This window comes from Aotus nancymaae, unplaced genomic scaffold (assembly GCF_030222135.1).
Source record: "Aotus nancymaae isolate 86718 unplaced genomic scaffold, 86718_ANA_hifiasm-v0.15.2.pri h1tg000043l, whole genome shotgun sequence".
Lineage (NCBI taxonomy): Eukaryota > Metazoa > Chordata > Mammalia > Primates > Aotidae > Aotus > Aotus nancymaae.
The window spans coordinates 1,678,868-1,702,174 of NW_026988457.1; the positions used below are offsets into that span (position 1 = coordinate 1,678,868).

Below are 23,307 nucleotides of genomic sequence, written 5' to 3' on the forward strand. Positions count from 1 at the left end.
AATCGAGCTCCTAAGGACACCAGACATCACCACTAACCCATTCTCAAAAGTACCCACAGTGAGTCTAATGATCAGTTACAACAACACATTGCACTATCAAGACAGATATTTTAAAAAATTCTGCAATGTAACGCAGTAATATCTGAGCAGTTGGTATGCAGCAGACACTGTGCTAGGTCTTTCACATGCCTAGAAAAGCAGCCATCAATCCTCATTTCATAAATGAGAACACTGAACCTCAAAGAGTTTCAGCAGTGCTTATCAGAGCTCTAAATGGCTGAGGCGGGAGTCGCCCCAGAGGCCCCTCAGATCCACCTCCATGGCTGGCCAGGCTCCAACCAGCAAACAAAGCACATGGTTGACAGCTAGTCTGGCCACAGATGTCCTGGTCACATTATACAAATTAAAAGAAAAACAGAACCAGAAACAAAAGTTTCCTAACATAATACACAAGCTCCCTGAAGGCCACATTCACATAATCACATTGCCTGGGTGGGCCACCAGGTGAAATTACCTAGCACTTCCCCACCTGCCTGTGAATCCTGGGGAAGCTCATTCACGTGTTCCTCTGGCATCAAATGAATGGCTGCTGTGCTATGAGCACTGGTCCCTCTGTTGAACCTCCTCTACCCCAAACTCAGCATGGAGGAGGAGGCCAGGGCCTGCTATGTGCCTGGATACAAAGGCCTAGCAGCTTGCATCAAGCAACGTTATTGACTTGTCATTGAATAGGAAAATTCTTTCCATGTCCCATTTTATATTTCCTCACTAATCTGATGAGGAATCAGAAGGCCTGACCTCACAGTGTGATCTTTTTTTTTTTTTTTTTTTTTTTAAAGACAGGGTTTCACCATGCTGGCCAGGCTGGTCTTGAACTCCTGACCTCAGGCGATCCGCCTGTCTCGGCCTCCCAAAGTACTGAGATTACAGTATGATCTTAAGCAAGGTACTCCGAGCCGCCATTTCCATTCTAGCATCTGAAACTGGGATAATGACAGTGTCACCCATACCCACCCCCCATCTCCACCTTGTTCCTACTGCAAGGCTCAAATGATAGTCTGAGACAAGACAGAAAGAAGTTAAACTCTCAGGTTAAACTGGATTCAAAAAATGATGGGACCAGGCACGGTGGCTCATGTCTACAATCCCAGCACTTTGGGAGGCCAAGGCGGGCAGATGGACGGCTTGAGTCCCAGAGTTGGAGACCAGCCTGGGCAACATAGCAAAACCATGTATCTACAAAATACAGGAAAAAAAAATTAACCAGGCATGGCGGCTTGTGCTTGTAGCCCCAGCAACCAAGGAGGCTGAGAGAAGAGGATCACTGGAGCCTAGGGAGGTTGAGGCAGCAGTGGGCCAGGACCATGCCACTGCAGGCAGATCTGGGCAACAAAGCGAGACTTTGTCTCAAAAAAAAAAAAATAAAGATGGATAAGTTATTTAATTTCTTTGACTTTCCCTTTTCTCCTTTGCAAGATGAAGAGGTTTAAATGAATTTATGTATGTAAAGCATTGCAGAGCATCTGGTGCATGGTATGTGCTATGTTTAACTATATTATTATTATTACTTTCTTAATGTGTAAGATATCTCATTAGTAGCCAACTTACAAAGTGCTGTGAAGATTAGGTACCCAAAATGATAATTGTTTTTGTCATACCATAATGAAGGTATTATGTTGGTGCAAAAATAATTGTGGTTTTTGCCATTAAAACAGCAAAAACTGTATTTTGTAATCAACAGAATACTATACAAATATACAGTTTAAAAAATAAAATAAGGTTATTGTTTGACTTATTTCCATCTGCCCTGATTCAGATAGTGGAAGACTTGAGGGCTGTTGCCCAGAAATATTAAAGTTGACTTAAAACTATTAAAAACATGAACAAGGTCACAGGCCCCATGTGAGCGGAATGCAACACATGCAGCTGCCTGGAGAGAGGGAGCTGGTGTCCTACGTCAGAGCTGCCGCCGAATCGCCGCCGCCGGGTAGGAGCAGCCGCTGCCGCCCAGGACTGGGCCCTTAGGGAGGAGGAGGCGAGAAGATGGCGGACGACCCCAGTGCTGCTGACAGGAACGTGGAGATCTGGAAGATCAAGAAGCTCATTAAGAGCTTGGAGGCGGCCAGCGGCTATGGCACCAGCATGATATCCTTGATCATTCCTCCCAAAGACCAGATTTCACGAGTGGCAAAAATGTTAGCAGATGAGTTTGGATCTGCATCTAACATTAAGTCACGAGTAAACCGCCTTTCAGTCCTGGGAGCCATTACCTCTGTACAACAAAGACTCAAACTTTATAACAAAGTACCTCCAAATGGTCTGGTTGTTTACTGTGGAATATAACAGAAGAAGGAAAGGAAAAGAAAGTCAACGTTGACTTTGAACCTCTCAAATCAATTAATACATCACTGTATTTGTGTGACAACAAATTCCACACAGAGGCTCCTACAGCACTACTTTCAGATGATAGCAAGTTTGGGTTCATTGTAATAGATGGTAGTGGTGCACTTTTTGGCACACTCCAAGGAAACACAAGAGAAGTCCTGCACAAATTCACTGTGGATCTCCCAAACAAACACGGTAGAGGAGGTCAGTCAGCCTTGCGTTTTGTCCATTTAAGAATGGAAAAGCGACATAACTATGTTCGGAAAGTAGCAGAAACTGCTGTGCAGCTGTTTATTTCTGGGGACAAAGTGAATGTGGCTGGTCTAGTTTTAGGTGGATCTGCTGAAACTGAACTAAGTCAATCGGATAAGTTTGATCAGAGGTTACAATTGGAAGTTTTAAAATTAGTTGATATATCCTATGGTGGTGAAAATGGATTCAACCAAGCTATTAAGTTATCTACTGAGGTCCTCTCCAACATGAAATTCATTCAAGAGAAGAAATTAATAGGACGATACTTTGATGAAACGAGCCAGGAGACGGGCAAGTACTGTTTTGGCGTTGAAGATACACTAAAGGCTTTGGAAATGGGAGCTGTAGATATTCTAATAGTCTATGAAAATCTGGATATAATGAGATATGTACTTCATTGCCAAGGCACAGAAGAGGAGAAAATTCTCTATCTAATTCCAGAGCAAGTAAAGGATAAATCTCATTTCACAGACAAAGAGACCGGACAGGAACATAAGCTTATTGAGAGCATGCCCCTGTTGGAATGGTTTGCTAACAACTATAAAAAATTTGGAGCTACGTTGGAAATTGTCACAGATAAATCACAAGAAGGGTCTCAGTTTGTGAAAGGCTTTGGTGGAATTGGAGGTATCTTGCTGTACCGAATAGAATTCCAGGGAATGGAATACCAAGGAGGAGACGATGAATTTTTTGACCTTGATGACTACTAGGTAGTTGACATGGGTCCGGCAAAACGTGCCTCACCCTCCAGCATCCAACCCAAGGAGCATACCCATGGTGGAATCCAAACAGATCCCTGCCTTACAATTGGAACATTTCCAGAACTTAATCCATGAGCATTGGATATTGAAAAGAAACCGAAACAAAACCAGACCCAACCCTACACTTTGGTTTGTCATGATGTCAGCACAGCAGCCTACGACTAAGTTCCTAAATGCCACTTTGGACTAATTTAAAAAAGAATCCCAGTTTTTACTTTTACTTGATGGTGAAATTGGTTGCTTTTGTATTTTATGAAAAAAAAAAAAAAAGATTTTTTTTTAACCTTCATACATAGAAGCAAAAATACTTTAACTGCTGTAAACCTTCAAAAGTTAATAGAAGTGAGATCATACTGGTTTGTTTCTTATTTTGATTGGAGAAAAAATTAAATTGCTGCATTTCACAGTGACCCATTTACATGGCATTCTCAGCTTAGACTGCATAAGAAGAAATACATGTGGTGAAATGTTGGAACCATTTCTCTCTTGATCTCTGTTTAATGTTGAAAGGGTGAGCTAATAGGAGGCAATTTCAACTTCACTCCCTCACGCTACCCCGTCCCCCTCCAGACTGGCAGTTTCAAGGATGCAAATTGCATTGCAAAATCAAACTGACTCATGAAGCATTTGGGCCAGTGCACTGTTTACTTCCATCTGTTTGCAGACACATTTGTGCCCAGCGTTTGGGAGCCCTTTGTATCAATGTTCTGACAAGGGTCCCTGTAACCTTAACTTACTCGAAACCAGTTTGGGATGGATATGATGGGGCTTCTGTGCTCTTGCTGGGATTGGGAGAAATAAAACATGCAATTTAAGTGGAAGCGAAGAAATTTAAAGAGGATTTTCTTTTGCTTGGGTCAATCCTTGTTAAAAGGGAGGTGGACTTGTTTTCCCTGTGTTGGATGGCATGAGATTATGTGAATGTTTTGATTTATTAAAATGAACTACAAGGTTTTTCACAGGAAGGACAGACGTGTATGACTGCATGTAATTATAAACTCCTGACCTCCTGGTGGGGTTGGAGCATCTGTTTCAAATGTGGGACTTACAAGCACCTCTCACACGAGAAATTAGAGGCGGGTGGGAAGGGATGGGACACAGCTTCTGGCACCATGGACTTTAAGACCATGTTGGATCCAAAAGTTGGCCTGAAACCCTGAAGCTTATGCTTCACAGCTGGCCTGTAAGTCAGACTTGAACCCAGCTGATATGCAAGGTCATGGCGTGCCTGAGGTGGTGACAGTGAACGAAGTGTATAGTATGTGCCCAGTGGTAGCAATGGAAAAAAGTATACCAAATGGACTTTGAAGGACCAAAGGTTTTAAAAGTCAATTGGTATCACCTCCACACTGACTAGGGTGGTGGGGTACATTTGGTTTTCAAATTGGGTACTTTTAACACTTTAGTGCCTGACTGCTGTTCTTTACTGACTTGATTCAGTCACTTGTAGCTTTATTGGTCTGAACCAGCTCCTTGTTCCCAGGTTACAGACCTGCCTATCGTTCCAATAATCCTGTTTCACTTGAATGAAGGGAGTATGTCTTAAATGTAAAGTTTCTGGTTCTCACACTATACTCTGAGGTCCAAATACTGTCTGTGAATGTGTAACCTGATGTCTCAACCCCCAGTGAGAAGAGTCGATTCTTTGGTGTTCACCAACGTGGGAGACTTCGCCGAAACAGGCTTTTTTGCTTTGGGCTCTGCTATTTGTTTGCAGAACACCCAAGGGCGAGCAAACATGCTCTCTTCACAGCAGTACCTTAGGGTTTTGCCATTGTAAATGGGTCTGATGTGCTACGACAAGACCAGAGAAATTGGACGTAAATTTACATTTTTGAATATGCTTGTTCTTTCACATGATACATTTAGGGTATGCAGTTCCTTTTGTAGTTTTTATTTTACTATTTAAGTTTGGAAATGATGCCAAATTTTTGTATTTCTTTAATCAATGTGTTCTCTTCGGTGATATATATTGCATTATATATTGATGTATCAATATATATTGATATGTATTACACTTACACATACAAACACAAATAAGAGGGGGTGAAAACCGTAGCCTTTGCATTCTCTATAGCCTCTGCAGAGAGATCCTAAGCAGCAAAATCTTGGTGTTGTGATGTACAGAAATGGAGAAGAGTATTAAACCATATTTAAGAATATAAAAAAAAATGAACAAAATGGGAAAATTGTAAAAGCATAACATAATGACATTTTATGGCTGATTTTAATTTTAAAACATTCAAATATGTATAGATCCCAGTCTCTACAGCACCAACAAGCAAAGCCCCTGGCGATGCCTGGATGCAGGGTAGTGGAAGGCAGGCCGTGGCTGTAGCCTTTCTAGATCACAATGAAGTGACCACCACACATCCGCTGGGGGTCTCACTCATGGATGGTCCCGCTCCACCCAGAGGCCTTTTCATCTCAGTTTGGCTTTTGGGCCAAATTTGGAAGCATTACGTTTCATTAAGAAAATGAAAGGCTTTTGCTTTACCTGTTCCACCAGAGGGGCTGCTTCTCCAGTTTCTTCCACTCTGACCTCAGGCGGAAAAGGATTGCCCAGTCCAGAACCGCTTTCCTCCTTCCAGGAGGTCTGGACACTCACAAAGCCCAGTTATTTGTTTTGCAAACTGTGTATACATTGAATGGAAATGTTTGTTTTCCATGTCCTGCTTTACGTCTCTAAAGACAAATGATTAAAGAATCATTTCAAGGACATTTTTTGTTTTGCTCATCCCCTCCAACCTGCTTGTATTAAGCAGCCTCACTTCCTGCCTTTTAACTTACATTTCTGTCCACCTATCATCCACTCTTCTTTGTTGACCTTTGCGTGTACAGCGTTGCTTCAAAAACCTTCAAAGGAAAGGTCAAAGTGAAATGTCACAAGGGAAGCAGGCCTGATGGCCAGTGGCCAAGGAGGCACCAACGCCCAGGTCTGAGGCTGCCTGTGGCATGCATGACATTGCCCCAAAACACAGGTGGTGAGGGTGCAGCAGCCACCTGTGGGTCCCAAGCATGCCTCCAAGTGCGACACACTGTCTGGGCTTCCTGGTCCCATGCCAAGTTACACCTGTGCCCAGAGAAGCCCAGTGGACTGGACCAGTGCGGGCTCCCCCAGCCCTCAGGGCAGCGCCAGGATGCTTCACACAAGAGTCACTCACTGGGTTTTCTACTCCATGCACATGTTGTTAGGAATGGCAGGTGCCACCCAAAGGGGCAGGTGCCACTGTAATTTAATGGGGGAGAAAAGGTACAGAGGCCACTCAGGAAGATGCTGGAAAGACAAAAGGTAGGGAAGTGGGAAGAAACACTCAGGACCCACGGCACCAGGGTGAGGGACTAGAACAAAAAGAAAGAAGACTATGTGAGTGGTAGGGGAGGAAGGACTGGCCAGACGCCACCAGTTATCATCAATATGAGGGGAATGAGCCCAAGGCAACTCTGAAATCCTAAACTTGGATTTGAAAGCACTAAATCTGAGCTGAGGGTGGCCCTCAGTAAGGCACTGTGGCCCTGCCCCTCCGACTCCCCAAGTCGCTCTCTGCCCCAGTTTGTAATCTACATAGTGATCGGAAGCTCACAAAACATGGGCCCGAGCACTACGGTTGACCGGCGCTGGGCAGGGAGGGTGACCCTGGGAAACCTGCATGGGGCTGCTCTCAGCGCACCAACCACACCACCAGAAGCAGCCAACACAGAACCGCAAGAGCTGACTCAACATGGTAACTAACATCTAAAGCTGCACAATTTGGTGGGGGAAAATTTCACTTGGGAGGGATAAGTGGTCCAGAAGAAACAGAGACAGAAGTTCAAAGCCATCTGATCTGCCACAGACGAGTGGCTGGTAAATACAAGAAACCTTTCTTGAAAATGCAGATAGCAAATAACCTATCCTGGAGAGAATAATGTCATGAAACATGAAAAATTTAAATGGCTTATCTATGCTCTAAAAACACAGTGATTTAAACTGCAGTTCACTCAGGACAATATTGTCATCAAAAATTCTTCAGTGATGACATATCTGATAAAATACTTTCATTTATAAATGACAGTCAAAATATCCTCGGATCAAAAAGCAGTCTTGTCACATGTCCTGTGTCCAGCAGAACAGATAGAACTATCTGGCAAGCTGTTGGGTATGTGAGAATCTGAAATGAGGACCTTGGATGTGGGGCTCACCCAAAGGCATGTGTTGCCAGGAGTGAGATCCCTGGGAGAAAAGAAGGCAGCTATTACCAGAATCGTGGGGAACACCACACTCTGGGAGCCGAAGGAGGAAGTGGCATACAAATGAGGGGAGGTGCAATTCTAGAGTCCAAAGGCAGATGGACTTCTCTAAAGCCAGGGAGTGTCTGACTCCGTGTGTCTGCTTTGAGGCTCACATCCTCCCCTTTCAAAGTGCTCCAGAGCCACAAAAGACAATGTGACTCGATGGTGGCTTAGCAGAGAGCTGTCAGATCCAATACAAGACTGCCCAGTTAAGTCTAAATTTCAAGTGAACAACAAAAAACTCATCAATTTAAGTATGCCCCAAATATATAATAATGATGCCCCAAATATATCATAATGATGTCCCAAACACTGCCAACAAACAATTTTTTAATATAAAAAGGTTATACTGAAAAAGGTATCCATTGCTTATCTATAATTCAAATTTAACTGGGCACCCAATATTTTTATTGCTAAACCTGGTAACCCTAGTTTGGTATTGACAGCTCAGGCCTGAACACCTCCCCCAAGCCCAGCACCTTTCTAGCCCCAGACCATGAGCCCTGACTCCCACAGGCTTTGCTGCACACCCAGCTACTAACAAGCAATGACTCCGTTCTTTGACAAGCTCTCTCATATGCTGTACACGAAGAAGGCCTCCTTCCACAGACCAACAAAAGGAGAGAATCTGTAAAAGAAGGGAATGGCCAACAGTATTAAATGTTTCAGAGACACCACAGGGGGTGAGGACTGAGAAGAGATCAGTAGATTGTCTATTTCAAGAGAGGCAATTGTAAGTAGAACAGTAAGAGCTTAGTTTACAAAGGGATGAAGATAGACAGTAAGACTGTGACATTCTCTCTAGCTCACTTAATCATAAGAAAACAGGGTTCCTGGCCAACAGCCTGTGTTATCACTCTATCTGTTGCCAGGGAGTTATGACCCATAAGGGCAAGAACTTGGGAAAGTCAATGCCAGCACCTGTAGGAGCTCACCCGATACCTATGAAACAAATGAATACATGAATGGAGGAAATCTTCTCAAAGAGCCTGTTTTGAAATTTGAGCTCTCATATAAAAATAGAAAGCCAAGGTCTAGGGTAAACCTTAACATTTCATAGCATTCACTGGGGCAGCTAATACTCTTTTTTTTTTTTTTGAGACAGAGTCTTGCTCTGTCACCAGGCGCCAGGCTGGAGTGCAGTGGCGCAATCTCGGCTCACTGCAACCTCTGCCTCCCGGGTTCAAGCAATTCTCCTGCCTCAGCCTCCAGAGTAGCTGAGACTACAGGTACGTGCCACCACGCCCAGCTAATTTTTTTTTGTATTTTTTTTAGTAGAGACGGGGTTTCATCATGTTGGCCAGGATGGTCTTGATCTCTTGACCTCATGATCCGCCCACCTCAGCCTCCCAAAGTGCTGGGATTACAGGCGTGAGCCACCGCACCCGGCCATATTCTTTACTCTTTAACCAGTCTGTCAGCAGAGGATTATTTGCAGCACAAATCACAAGTATCTGTGCTGGGCACAAACCAAACAAATGAACAGAAACACCTGCCATTCCACCTAATGAAGCACATGTTAAGATTCACACAACTAAAGCAGAGAAGAAAAGCTGCCACCGTCTAAACACGAGCTAATCTTGTTCAGAATATACGCTTTTTCTGTGCCCCTTTGGGTAACCATTGCAAATGTTCTTTAGTTACAGGAGCACTTAATCAAACATCTGAAAACACCATGATTTTTCTTATTTACACATAAAAGTATTATTCTACCCAGTGCCAGTCTCTCTTGATCTGTGCTGGAAAAATGCCCAGGGAGATCTTATCAAAACAGTAAACTCAAACAACAAAAAAAAGGAAGACATATAGTTTAAAAAGCCGAGTACTGGGCCAGGTGCAGTGGCTCACGCCTATAATCCCAGCACTTTGGGAGGCCAAGGCAGGCGGATCAGGAGGTCAGGAGATTGAAACCATCCTGGCTAACAGGGTGAAACTTCGTCTCTACTAAAAATACAAAAATTAGCTGGGCATGGTGGCGCGCGCCTGTATTCTCAGCTACTCAGGAGGCTGAGGCAGGAGAATCGCTAGAACCCGGGAGGCAGAGGTTGCAGTGAGCCGAGATCATGCCACTGCCTCCAGCCTGGGCAACAGAGTAAGACTCCGTCTCAAAAAAAAAAAAAAAAAAAGAAAGCTGAGTACTGTATACTGCTTCTAACTTATGATAAATCCCCAGTGTATTCCGAATTTTTAAAAGGAAACCTTTACTTGTTTTGCTTTTGTAAACTTTCTGTTGTGCTAAAGGACCCAACTTTAGAATTTACAAACAAATAAGAGTCTGAACAAAAGGTGTATTTAGTTTTTGGATATGCTATTAAATATTACTTGTCATAAAACAAATGTGTCATACTTCTGCCCCTGAATCCCATAAAATACCTACTTCTAGGTATTTTATGACACAATTAAGAGTTAGCCTAAAAGTAAGTTTATGCACAAATTAAACCAAAGGTTTTTCATACCAATGTCTAAAAAGTTTAGATTCCAAATGTGGCTTATGTTTTCAATATGGTACAAATCTTTCCGAAATTGGCCCAAAGAAACAGATTTCTGTCCCTGCTTGAGGGACATAAGTGCCCACTGTGGTCATTTGCCCCTGCCTTTCAACTTCTGGAAAGGCATACAGAGCTCTCCATTCAGAGCTGAAAATACATTTTGTATTAATTTCCACCAAATATCATTAATGTTTAACGTTGCCTAGTGCTCACATGAATAAGAACATGAACTCCCGGCACTGGTGGAATTCTCAAGAAATTTAGGGCAGGTGCAGTAGCTCATTCCTATAATCCCAGCACTCTGAGAGGCTTAGATAGGAGGATGCCTTGAGGCCAGGAGTTTGAGACTAGCTTGGAAAACACAGCAAGACGGTCTCTACAAAAACTATTTTAAAAAATTAACCAGGTGTGGTGGTATGCACCTGCAGGCCCACTTATTCAGGAGGCTGAGGCAGGAGTACTGCTTCAGCCCAGGATGTCAAGGCTGCAGGGAGCTGTGATCACGCCACTGCACTTCAGCCTGGGCGTCAGTATGGGATCCTGTCTCTAAAAAAAAAGTTAAGAAAACAAAAGAAATTTAAAGCTTCCTGTAGATAGGAAGAACCACACAAACTATATGCAGATAAGACTAAACAATTTTCTAACAGCAGAGAACTAGGTAATGCAACTGACATGGTGTTAAAATTGGGCATCAGTTACTTGCATTGTATCACTGTTTCTTAGGGTCATGCACTCTCCCTACATTCTAAAGGCTGACACCAATAGTACCAACTTCAAATCAAACCTATACTTGGTGGAGCTGCAGAAAGTGAGAGAAGAAGGCGACAGGATGTCTGGGCCATCCCAATGGTCCACTTGGTGTGTCCATTTGCTAAGGAGGAGCCCTGTTCCATGAGTGCCCTGTGGGCTTCCAGGACAGCAGATGCACCATCTCTAGCACCATTTAAAACTAAATGAAAGAATGAGGAGGGAAAAAGAAGAAAACTGATATCTGCTGTCCAACTGATAAATGTACTGCTCTATACTGAGAACTGGCCAGACACTGCCTCGGTTCTCAGACACCCTGGAAGGTGGCACCTGACGAGTGGGCACAGGAAGGCCTGGAGCTGGCTCCTACAGCCAGTCAGCACCAGAGACAAGGCTAGAACCCAGGTCTGTCTAGCGCCAACACCTCTGCTCCTCTCACCTCCCATTCAGGTAGCTCTGGGTCAGAGGGGCCCTGGCCCTAGCCTGTCACCTCCATCGCTGGCTTTCTTTTTTTAATGACCAGATTTAAATGCCAATGCAGAACTTTACAAACTGCTTTACCCAGAGCAAAACACAAGATCAATTCTAAAATTCAAATGAAATTTGGCGTAAGGTAGTTGTCTTTTACTGTAGCCTGAATCGGCTAAAGGTACAATGAACTCAATGGTCGGATGGGGCAGAGGCTTCCTCTCCCTGCACCTTGGCAGCCACCTTCTATCCCAGCCACTTTGTTGCCAAGGACGTCTTGGGCTTTCCTCCATACCTCAAGCTGGTGGCTGGGCTGGCACCCAGTTCTGACTCTGAACTCCCACCCAACTGGGTCAGGGTTAGCCAGAGCCAGGTGCCAGATTCAGCAGGCTCCCACAGTTGGAGCCAAATGCACAAATCGGCTCCAAGCACCTCGTTGCTGGAGAGACAGGGGGTTAATGAGGCTGTGGAGGAAGTTGGGTGCCCAGTGCAGGAGAAGTGTCACGAACTGAAGGGTGGCAGTGTCTCCTGGGGTGTGGCTCTGGGAAGTCCCAAGTAAAGGGGGACAGGTGGAAAACACACTTGAGAGAGCAGAGAAATCTGAAATTTGGCTCCGAGAGGGTTGTGTCCATCCTGGGGCTGCAACTTGCTTTACAATGACCTGCAGAATGCAAACCAGACAGCTCTGATGGGCCTCTTGGCCACCAAGTTGTCCTGCTCCTCACTGAAATGTCACATAGCCTGTATTTGGAGAGCCAAGATCACAAGAAATAATATCTTGATCAACCTTAGTCATCTCCGGCAGAGTGGTTCTGTCTTTGGAGGAGCTTGCAAAGCAGGCTTTGTGGGCCAGCATGTCCCATGATAGCATTTGCAAAAGATTTGTGATCACCCCATGCACTACTGGCGCCCACATGCTGGGTGACCACAAAGAACCACATTCTTCTAGAGCCCGCGACCCTCTCTTCCTCCACTCCTCCACTCCCTCTGCGTGTCACCAGCTGCGGAAAGTCCTGTTTGTTTTTCATTTATTCTAAAACATTTGCAAGTTCTGACAAGGAACACGCACTGACTTCCAGAGCTGGTCACAAAGTCTGTGGTTCTCCTCGCCGTGGCCTGTGGCCATTTGAGACTGATGGCGTCTCTTACCCTCATCTTCGGGATCTTTCAGCCAACCCTCTTAGGAAGTCCCTGCCACCCCCAAACAAAAGCCAAAGCTTCTTTGGGGCTGGCAAATGAGATGTCCCCTCTTCTGTAGCACAACCCTTACCAGATTTCTGTCCAGAGAACAGATATTTAAGACATCTGAACTTGGGCTTCACAACTGAAGTCTTTTTTGCAAATCGGACTCTTTGCCATCCTTTGTCCTACTGTGAACCTTACATGAACTCAGTGGCACAGCTAAAAGTGCTCTGTTCAATCCAAGGGCGTGTTATTTTAATACACACACATCTGCAAGTGTAAATAAGAATACCCCGTCATCGGCAGGATCACATCTGCTAAGGCAAACCTAAAGGACCTTGGGCAAACGTTGTGAGGCCCAGGAAAGGTGCCAGGTGTCCACTGTCCGTCCCCAGCTGAGTCTACCCAGAGTCCAGCCGGGGCCGGAGAGGAACGCGAAGCTGGCACAATCCACTCTGAACTATTTCTTCCTGGAGAGGACACAGTGAGCTTCTAGGTCAACTGGGCACCCCACGTAGCTCTTGCCCGGTGCCTTTTCACTGGGTACTCTGAGAGCTCCAAGCCCACTAAGGATCCACCAATGCTGGAGAAGTGATCCTTCTTGAAGGCAATACCCAGGCTCCCTGTCATAACCTGTCAAAAGCCACAGACTTTAATGAGTTCTCTTGTTCTCAGACTCGAGGCCTCTTTCCACATCCCTGACCTTCTCTCTCTGCAGGTGGGACCTGGAGGCAGGCAAGAACTCTGGCTCTCACACATCTTTTAATATTGCCTTTTTCTTCATTCCGCTGGGGAAAAGTATGTTTCTCAGGAGGGCAGAAGAGAAACAGATGCAAGTGGTGGCACTGTTAAGGGTTTTTCTAAAAGAAACCTTTCAGGCAGAAGACAGCTCTGGCTAGATATCTCAACACAGAGCTTCGGCCAGGCTGCTGCTGTTGAAATGCTTCACCCTCAATTCAAGCTGGGTCTCCTTCCTTTGATGAAGCCTGTATATATTTTGATGTGTATGGCTCACTAATCCTTTTGAAAAATAATTTCTCTCAGGCTTCCTCCCTGGTGAGATAGTGTGGGAATGAAACTTCTCATGGCCTATCCCGACATTCCAAACTCCACCTGAGACGCCCCGCACAACAGGACACCGCGACCGGGATCTGACACCAGGAAATGACTGCCCCTGTCATGAATGGATAAGCATCCACTAGAATTCTTTTTTTTTTTTTTTGAGATGGAGTCTTGCTCTGTCCCCAGGCTGGAGGGCAGTGGCACAATCTCGGTTCACTGCAACCTCCGACTCCCGGGTTCAAGTGACTCTCTTTCCTCTGCCTCCTGAGTAGCTGGGACTACAGGTACACACCACCATGCGTGGCTAACTTTTTTGTATTTTTAGCAGAGACGGGATTTCGCCATGTTGGCCAGGGTGGTCTCAAACTCCTGGCCTCAGGTGATCCACCTGCCTCGGCCTCCCAAGTGTTGGGATTACAGGCGTGAGCCACCGCACCTGGCCAGCATCCAGTAGCTTTTCACCAGACCATGAATGTTTGGTCCACGACTGCTCACTCTTTCCAGAGTGGCACTGGAAATTCACTATTTCGAACGGCAGGGCCCAAGTTCCTCCAGAGTATTCCTCTGACGGGGCACAAACCTGGTGGACCACATGGATGCTGGTACCAAGTGCTCTTTATTTTTACAAGAGCCATTCATTCTGCTCCTTCTGGTCGAACCGGTGCCCTGCTCAGTGCTTCTGGGCTAACACAGGCAAAGTGACACTTCTCAGTGAGGTCTTTGTCGTCGTCCTCCTACTACCAGACCCTTCGTTCCTACTACATCTGTTCCCTGCTGTTCCCATTCAACATCCACATTCAAGGCATGGCCACCAAACTGCTCAGAGCTCTTTGGTGGATCCATAATCATGGAATGTCACTGACTTTTTTGTTGAGGCCTAGAAACTTCACAGAGGGTAGCATTCTAGTACAAGCTCTTCAGAACCCCAAGGCAGAAAACGTGGCCTGAAGTGCCTGCCTTTCACCCGGGATCAGGTAAGTCCATGGCTGAGCCGGTAGTGCGGCAGTCTCTCTACCTCCAGGCCATGAGTACTGAGGGGCTGTGCATCTGGGAACCCTCGTGGAGGGCTCTCTATCTCCAGTCCATGGCAACTGAGGGGCTGTGCATCTGGGAACCACCTTGCAGGGACAGTGTGATAAGTCCCCAGGAGGACCCTGTGGAGGACTCTCCACCTCCAGGCCATGCGTACTGAGGGGGTGGTGCATCCTGGAACTGCCTTGCAGGGAGAATGTGATAAGTCCCCCCAGAGGGCTTCCAAGGCCAGGCAGGAGGGGACAGCAGAGGGGACATCTCTGTGTTCTCAGGGTCCAAGGTACTTCAAGCTCTGTTAAAAGTCTGGGACTCCTACACCATGCTTCCTCTCTGCTTTTCTACTTTTAATTCCCAATGCCTTCATAACTGCCTCCCCTTTTTGAGATCTGTCCCATGTTACCCCTTTTTATACCCAGACAAGACCCAAACACATGCGGAGAACACACCTTCAGTGGCTGGCAGAGCATTCTTCGCAGGCCTTTTCCACACCTGGAAACGAGTCTTAATTTCCTCACATAGCTGCTTTGCTAAACAATCAAGACACGTCTCCTTAGCTGATTGATATTCCCTCTCCAGCAAGGTGATGAGTACTAAAAAGCAGAGAGATGATTCCCGGGCCCAACTGCAAAGTTTCACCCATGTAATATATTGTCAATCTTAACACTTGCTGAGGCAAATGAATAATGTGCAAGTTTCTAGAGACTGAATAGTGTTAAGAAGGTGATTAAAAGCTAATCACTACATTCCTGCAAGAGGTACCATAAAAACTAAATCAGATTTCCCTAAAGAAGCAATGCCATGATGGGATTTTCAAAAAGGCAACACACACGGCTCAAAAATTCAAAAGCTTCCAAAGGTCACAGGGCAAACCGCAAGTGCCCTCCATTCTCTGACTCCGCCCCCATTCCCACCACCGCCAGAGCCTCCCAGAGAAGGGCCAGCCTTGGCTCACATTTTACACAAGTGATCCAAGTGATCTCAAGTTCTGAGGTTTTTAAAAAATGTAAATGACATGTTTCTATGCTATTTAACAGAAATAGGATATTTCTAATGAACTCTTTAGCCTTCTAAAGGAGTTTATGAATTATATGAACCAGGCAACAGAGGAAAATAAAAATCACATACAACTCAACTCAAGAACACTCCATTTCCATGGCATCCCGTCCCCCCACCCCCGCTTCTCCCCCTGTGAGAAGGTACAAGAAAACCAATTAGACCGAGGAATGTTCTGGGTGTTTTCATAGGCATTTGCAGTAAAATACAGAAACTTGGGCCCCCTTCAAAGCCTTCCCAGAGACTGATCTGCTTTGCTCTCTTCTTTCTTACTTTAAATGTCCCCGTGCAAACCCATGTGCTAGGCATAAAGCTCTGAAGTAAACACAGGTCAGACCCAGCCAAGGTTTCCCTGAACACTCGTGCCCAGCACCTTTGGGGTGATAGAGATGTGTGGGAGCCATGCCCCAGCACCCCATTACCTTTAGCCAGCCACTTTAAAGACTTTTAAAGAACCAAATATAAGTAAGATGTAAAGAGGCTTAAACACTAGAGCATATCTCCAAGTGCTTGCCATCCCCTCTAAGTGGCACTCTGGTTTAAGGTCTTACGGGCAAGGGTCCCTGGAACTTCACCCCTGCACCAGCTCTGGCAGTGCCATGCCTGCCCCTGAAGTGCACCCCCGAGATGGGTTCATCTTCCCCCTCGCCTGCCCATTAATTAGAAGGCTCCTGACATCCACCTCTTCCATTAAGAATTTCCTGAGGATGAGGAACAAGTAGCAACCTCTCCTTTGCCCATTTCACCACCCCCAGCCTTCTGGAGGAATCACTTTGCATGTTAATTTACACCTACTCCTTTAGCAGCAAAATACCAACACATTTCTGTGCAACCTCAGGAGTGGGATTTTTCTTCTGGGAGAAACCTCCCTGAAGGCTGGGGCTTAACCCTTTACACAACAATCCTAATTACAGCTCACATTTATTGCACTCTCATGCTGAGCCTGGCAAGGCTCTAAAAGCCTCAATCCTTAATATAACCTACAAGAGGGGGACTGTAAATTTCCCCATTTTTCAAATGAGAAAACGGAGGCACAGGGTTGCATGTGGGTGTACAACACAGACCTCCTGAAATGAGAAGGGCTGCTTGACACTTGGCAAATCATCCCAGATGGCGGTGGTTACTGAGTTCTTGCCTCTCTTACGTGGGTGTTCTGTGCTTGTCCTCACCGCCAAGCCCTCGGCTATCACTCCTTGCTAGTGCCAGGAGTCCACCTCTGCCGCCAAATTCACACTTCCTATCTGCAGACAGCTGTAAAGTGATAACCAAGCTGGGCCGAAATGAGTGCACAGGCTATGACTGGGCCATCACACTCCTGCCATTCCAAGGTCACTAAAGTAAATGGGCTCTGGGGCAGCAACTTCTTCAGTTCAGTTGAAAAGATCGTTGTGAGCATCTACTTTATACCAGGCACTGCTCGGGGTACAGGAGGCACAAAAATACAAGCATCCCAGGCCCTCAGTGAGATGTGGTCTCCTGGGCAGCCTGGGTCTCCCTGCAGTCATTCCAGGATCCAGCAGTTTTGGAGGTGCTTACTCTTCCAAGTGATCCTGAGAGCTGGTTAAAAATGCAAATCTCTCAGAGCCCCTTCCTGAGCTACCAAATCAGAACCTGCATTTCAGGGGATCCCCAAGGGAGGATCTGTATGCACGTGCTGGTCTAGACAGTTTAAAGATACCCACAGTGTGACTTTAGGATATGAAACCCACTATTACATTATGCCAAGTACTGAACTCTTAACGTGCACGCTCGCTGAGATGCATATTCCTTCTCTCTATCCTTGCTGCCTGCCCCTACTGCCACTTCTGCCCAACCCATGTGGCCTTGCCTACCTATATGCTATTTAGACAGCAATGAAGGAGTAACAGTCATAATGAGCAAGCATACTACAAAATGCACCCAATGTACACAACTACAACGGAAATGTTTCCTGCTTTGTGTGCTACGTTTCCAGAAACAATATGCTGCAGTTAATTAGTCTTGTCCCCAGGTTTAACTTTTTATTTTACACAGCTTGCATCGTTAGGTGCAGACCCTTTGTTAGGTCTAGACCCGGCAGGGATGTGGCCCTCAGGCCCCACCCCAGAACTGTGAAGGAGCCCATATCCCTGCCCGCATGCATAGTAAAGTGTGCCATACAGTTCTGTTCCTTCAAGGAAGTCTAACAACAAGGGCAATTCCAGGAAAAGGGAAGAGAACTCAGATGTCTGAGTCACTGTTCATTTGGATTCGGGGCAGTACTGCTTGCTCCCACAAAGCATCCATGTTGAGAAACCCATGCTCTCCCTCTGTCCCTGTGGTGCTTTCTTCCTTCACATAGCAGGACGATTTGCTGGAAAGAGACCCTTGCTGGGACCTCTGTGGGTCAAGGCCAGCAGCCCCTAGTAGGCTTCAACTCTTCCAGCAACTCAAAGGCTACGCAGGGTGACTCAGCAAGACCTTCCTTGCAGATGCTCTACACAGGACCGCTCACAGACAGCCAGGAGCTGCAGAAAAGTGATTTGGATTTGTGTGGAGAGCTTTCTTCTGCCCTGAGCACTGCCCTACTCAAAATCTCCCAAGATACATGAGACGGCAGTACCCTCATCTTGACTCACCAGACCACACAGTCTTTGGGTAATTAGGCCTGAATCCCAGCACAAATTAGATCTGATAATTTTCTAAAATTCTAATTGTATCAAACTCTGAGACCAGCAAGACAGACATTCTTTCCAGTTCAATAAAATTACTCAAGGAACTAATAAATGCTCTTGCTTAATTTCTCCCACGATTGCCCTCTGGAAAGAAAGCAATCTGAAAAAGAAATGTCTTCCAACAAAAGTTAAAAAAACAAAAACAAAAAAACTAACTGCTAAATATGAGAGGTTATAGATTTGTGGGGGAAGTGGAGTACACTTGCAAAGACAAAGTCATCCCTTATTTCAAACATTAACATATATAATAGCGTAGGATCAAGTTCATGAGGTTTCTTCTCAAATACCAACAATGGTGATGGTAGTATTTGTAAGTTCTTTTTTGTTTGTTTTTTGAGACGGAGTCTTGCTATGTTGCCCAGGCTGGAGTGCAGTGCCACGATCTCGTCTCACTGCAACCTCCACCTCCTGGGCTCAAGCGATTCTCCTGCCTCAACCTCCTGAGTAGCTGGGACTACAGCATGTGCCACCATGCCCAGCTATTTTTTTGTATTTTTGGTAGAGATGGGGTTTCACCATGTTGGCCAGGCTGGTCTTGAACTCCTGACCTCAGGTGACCTGCCCACCTCAGCCTCCCAAAGTGCTGGGATTACAGGTGAGCCACAGCATCTGGCCAATATTTGTAACTTCTATATGAATTTTTAAGCATATTGTAAATTAAGTACTCTGAATTCTCACAACTAATTTATTTTTGTTGAGAACCATAATAAATAAAAGAAACTTAAAAAGAACAAAGACAGACCTTTGCACATTGTTTCACTAAATGAGGCAATTTATCTTGTTCTAGTTCGGTTATGTCACTATGCCCTTGTTAGGCGGAGTCAATTCCCTTGATTTACAATTGTTTTATGAATTACATACACAGACTTGTTACTTAAAGAACATTTATTTTCTAAGAAAAAAAAGAAAAATATTCAAGTATTTCTTAAGCAAAAATCCATCCAATCTTTTCAAGAAGAACTATTTAATGGTGTGGCTGCTATTGTTAATATCATATTTTCAACACTGTTCAATTTAACCCATCAGATGTAGTGAAAAATAATAATAATAACATTTCTATGAGTATCTCTTCTCACTCTGCTTCCCCAAAATCCTTAACTCTTTCAGATAGGTTCTTTGTCACATCACACTGAAGAAATTAAACTCAAAGAAAATCAGAGCACTGAAACTAACAAATATATGGCCAATTCCAAAAACTCACATACAATCTGACCAGGCCACCTTTGAGACACCAGCATGTCAGGTCAGCTAAGGACAGATACCCCAGTTTGCATAGGCAAACCACACTGGGGAATTCACACGGGTCTGCCCTGAAAACCTACTCACCTACTTGGGCATTATCACAGAAAATAATGTCCCCTTCAGTCAGAAACTCTCAAATGACCACAAAAAGAAACCTCGACTCCCCAGCTTCCTTTGCCCAAACTGGTCTGGATGGAGAATTGACCACCATCCCATAGAGTCAGCAGTGAACATGAAACTCAGGACACTGTGGTGGAGTTGCAGGTGAGGTGTGGCTCGTTATGTCCAAACCTAGTGTGTTTTGCAAACTCCAAGTTGCTACCAGGAATTTTTCTCGTAATGAAATAGAAAAGAATAGAAATTATCTCAGTGTACCACAGATAGTAAAAATGAGTACTGTTTCATAAAAATTTTCATTTTAATCTATTTATCAATATGTGTACCTCTGTGTATGTGCTTGATCACAATGTAAATTTAGTTCTTATTGTAGATTGTGGTCAAAGAAGTTTAAAAGCTGCCATCCTCATGAACACGCAGTGAGTACCAGTGTGTGTGGGCAACCAGGAGCCCTATCCCAAATAACCCAGAGAAAGGCTTTCCCAACACCAGGCTTCCAAAACCCTGTGCTAGGCTGACAGTACAGAAGAGGCAGCCAGCAGGGCTCTCAATCCCAAGTGCCTGAAGGAGGAATGAAACAATCTCACCAGAGAGGGAAGGACAGCTGTGACAGTCCTTGCAGAGAGTTCAGACTCCCTAAACAAGACCACTGAGACCAGGGATGGACATCTTCCAAGCTAACCTACAGTACAGGTAAGAATGGAAAGCTGCGTTTTTAGACAACTATACATTAGAAACCAGGATGACATATGAAAATAGTGTAACTTGGTAGACTTGGATGCTCAAGGATAAGAAATCTTGGGTAAATCAGGCAAAAATTCTCAACCACAGGACAGGACAAGCTGGCCCAAAGGTTCCTTAGCTACAGGGTAAGAGGAAGCTGTAATTTTACTCCATCTGGGAAGCTATCTAATCACCAACATTAGGAAAAAGGCAACATTCTTTTCAATCAGACCAGATTCTTCCAAAAATATAAATGTTAAAGTCACCCATTCACAGTATAATTTGTATCAAAGTGTAAAGTGGGGTACATATGTGTACAAAGAACAAAATCAACCAGAACTGAGCTGCCAGGGCAAAATTACAACAGAAACTTAAAGTAATATATTGTCCTGTCCACCTGCCAAAACATTAGCTCAAAGACATTCCTCCTTTAAGTAGTTTGACTAATTATAAAAATAATCATTCAATAAATATTTCTTGAGCACTATGTTAGTTGCCACAAACACTGCAGTGAGAAAAACAAAGTCCAATTTTACCAGTCTTTTCTTTCTGTGCAAATACATATATCTCATTAAGATAAGACCAAATATGGAAAATTGCACCCAGATGGTTTCACTTTTAACATTGAAGTTTCTGCCATAAAATCAAAGTTCTTTGACAACATCGTTCTTACTGGCTACATAATATTCTAACATGGAAATAGGATCATGATTTACTGAAAGACACTCCCAATGCTAACCAGGAGATAAAAACACAAAGGAGAGACATCATCAAATAGAACATTAGACCTAGATTCAGGACCTTAAGGAAAAAGAAGAAAAAAAAGGAGAATACAATCTTACCAATCTCAGAGACCCCACTATTTTCCTCCACAGGGATGAATATTCACGTCCACACCACTGGCCACACCAAGCTCTAATTTGTGCATCTCCCTTTATAAGCCCCACTCCCTCTTTGATCGAAGAGAACATTGTCTACACAGAACAATACGTTTTCATTTCAATTTCCCTTCTTTTCAGGAAAGGAAATGTTTGCACTTCAAAGGGTTTCTTTGAAGAGTAGTCCTTCAGCCCTGGCCCGTCCAGGTTGGGCATTACGTGGACTCAGCGGGGTGTGTGGAGTCTGGGCGGCTGCCCACCGAAGTCACTCTCAAGGCCAGCTCCTTCAAGGAGAGGGTCTGGGGCTGGAGTAGAAAAAACAAACACATGGAAAATGGAAAAATACTCAAGGCTTTTGATCATGACCTTCAGAGGCCCATTTTCACACATAACGTAGATTTACAGCTCAGGGAAACTGAGGTACAAATGATGGGGAGCTGAAGACAACAACGTAGTAGCTTCTAAGAACAAAATCCTTCCAGAAACCAGATTGGCTTAGCAAAGAGCCATTCTGAGCCAGGAAAGGGGAGACCCATTCTCAGTTACAGCTGTTATGGCCAAAGGACCATCTAAGCAGACAAAGCCGAGAAGCGAGATCCAAACTTCACTACCTGCACCAGTGCTAAAACCTTTCCCTAGGAACTTTTGAGAAGCACAGTCATTAGCAAACAGCAAACTTCACATGGTAGAATTTCACATTTTATTTCTTCTGTAGCCCACTGGTAGGAGCCAAGAGGCTCATTAAAAGGCAAGTCTAACAACTGCCCGAAGCAGCCAAGAGGTCACTGACTCGGGGCCAGTGCTGTTTCTCTCACTCATGCTCCAGGCCCCAGCCTTAACCTCTGCCAAGTACAGGAAGCAAGAGGTATAAACCAGACAAGAGTGGGCCTGCAACATTTCAAGTCTCCAACAAGTTCTGGATATTTAGTAATGATCTCCACCCTTCCCCACCCGGAGGATAGGCACCACGAAGGCACCACCAAGGCTGGTTAAGTCTGCCTGCTTGGTGGGCACCTGCCCAAGGGGTGGGCAGGAGCATGGAAGACCGCCAGCTCCAGACAGGGGCTGGCTCCTACCACAGCCCCAGGACTCGGCTTCAGGTCTCCTGCCTGGTGTGGGTGGTGGAGGGACCACAGGTCTGTGTGGCCAGGTCACCAGAGCTGAAGGAGCTGAGAAAGTCTTGCTACCACCTTTCTGCAAGCTGTTTACCTGGTCAATCACTCAGCGTCTGAGCTGGAATTACAAATGATTTTTATTTTTTCTTTCTTTTAATTTTCTGTAGTTTCCAAAATTTTCACAATAAGCATTCTAACTTTTAGAAACACTTTTTCTTAAAAAGGCTTATGAGGTAGAAAATTAGACTACAGCCCTTTAGAAAGAAGCCCACACTGCACAACTCCTTCCCAAAAAAACATTTAGCTATAAAGGAGATCATGTGGACGACTGAAGGTTGAACACGGACTGTGGGCTAAATCACACGGTTGTGTCAATGTTCAATTTCCTGACTTTGCTATCGTACCGTGGTTACGTGAGAGAAGGTCCTAGTTCTTAGGAAATATACACTGAAGTATACAAAGCAAATAAAACAGTGTGATGTCTTCAGCTTACTCTCAAATGGTTCAGAAAAAATGTCTGTGTCTGTGTGCCTGTGTGAGTTTGTGTGTGGGTGGAGAGAGAATAGGAGGGGGCAAAACATAAACCACTTGTGTATCTGAGAAGCGGGTACTCAGGAGTTCCTTACCCTCCTGCAACTTTTGTTTTTCTTTTTTTTTTTTTTTTTTGAGACACTGTCTCACTCTGTCACCCAGGCTGGAGTGCAGTGGCCAACCTCTGCCTCCTGGGTTCAAGTGATTCTTGTGTCTCAGCCTCCCAAGTAGCTGTGACTACCTACTCCTAAGTAGCTGTGTGCCACCAACGCCTGGCTAACTTTTGTATTTTTAGTAGACACAGG

General features: G+C 44.9%; 2 protein-coding genes across 5 annotated transcripts in view; one reads left to right on the forward strand and one right to left on the reverse strand.

Moving 5' to 3' along the window:
* The window catches only part of SLC7A1 (solute carrier family 7 member 1), an 82,960-nt gene that overhangs the window by 53,000 nt on the left and 6,653 nt on the right, over positions 1 to 23,307 (reverse strand). For 2 of the 4 annotated variants that reach the window (XM_012474135.3, XM_012474133.3), the window contains exon 1: positions 21,321 to 21,884. The exons of the other annotated variants lie outside the window; for them this stretch is intronic. The gene's annotated coding sequence lies outside the window, so the exon portion shown is untranslated. Of the gene's footprint in view, positions 1 to 21,320; positions 21,885 to 23,307 lie in introns of those variants that run through there. 4 annotated transcript variants of the gene reach the window in all.
* Positions 2,012 to 3,613, forward strand: LOC105732120 (eukaryotic peptide chain release factor subunit 1-like). The gene is given in 2 exon segments (XM_064361788.1): positions 2,012 to 2,335; positions 2,338 to 3,613. Coding segments are annotated over 2 exon segments (1,302 nt in total). The 5' UTR covers positions 2,012 to 2,043; the 3' UTR covers positions 3,348 to 3,613.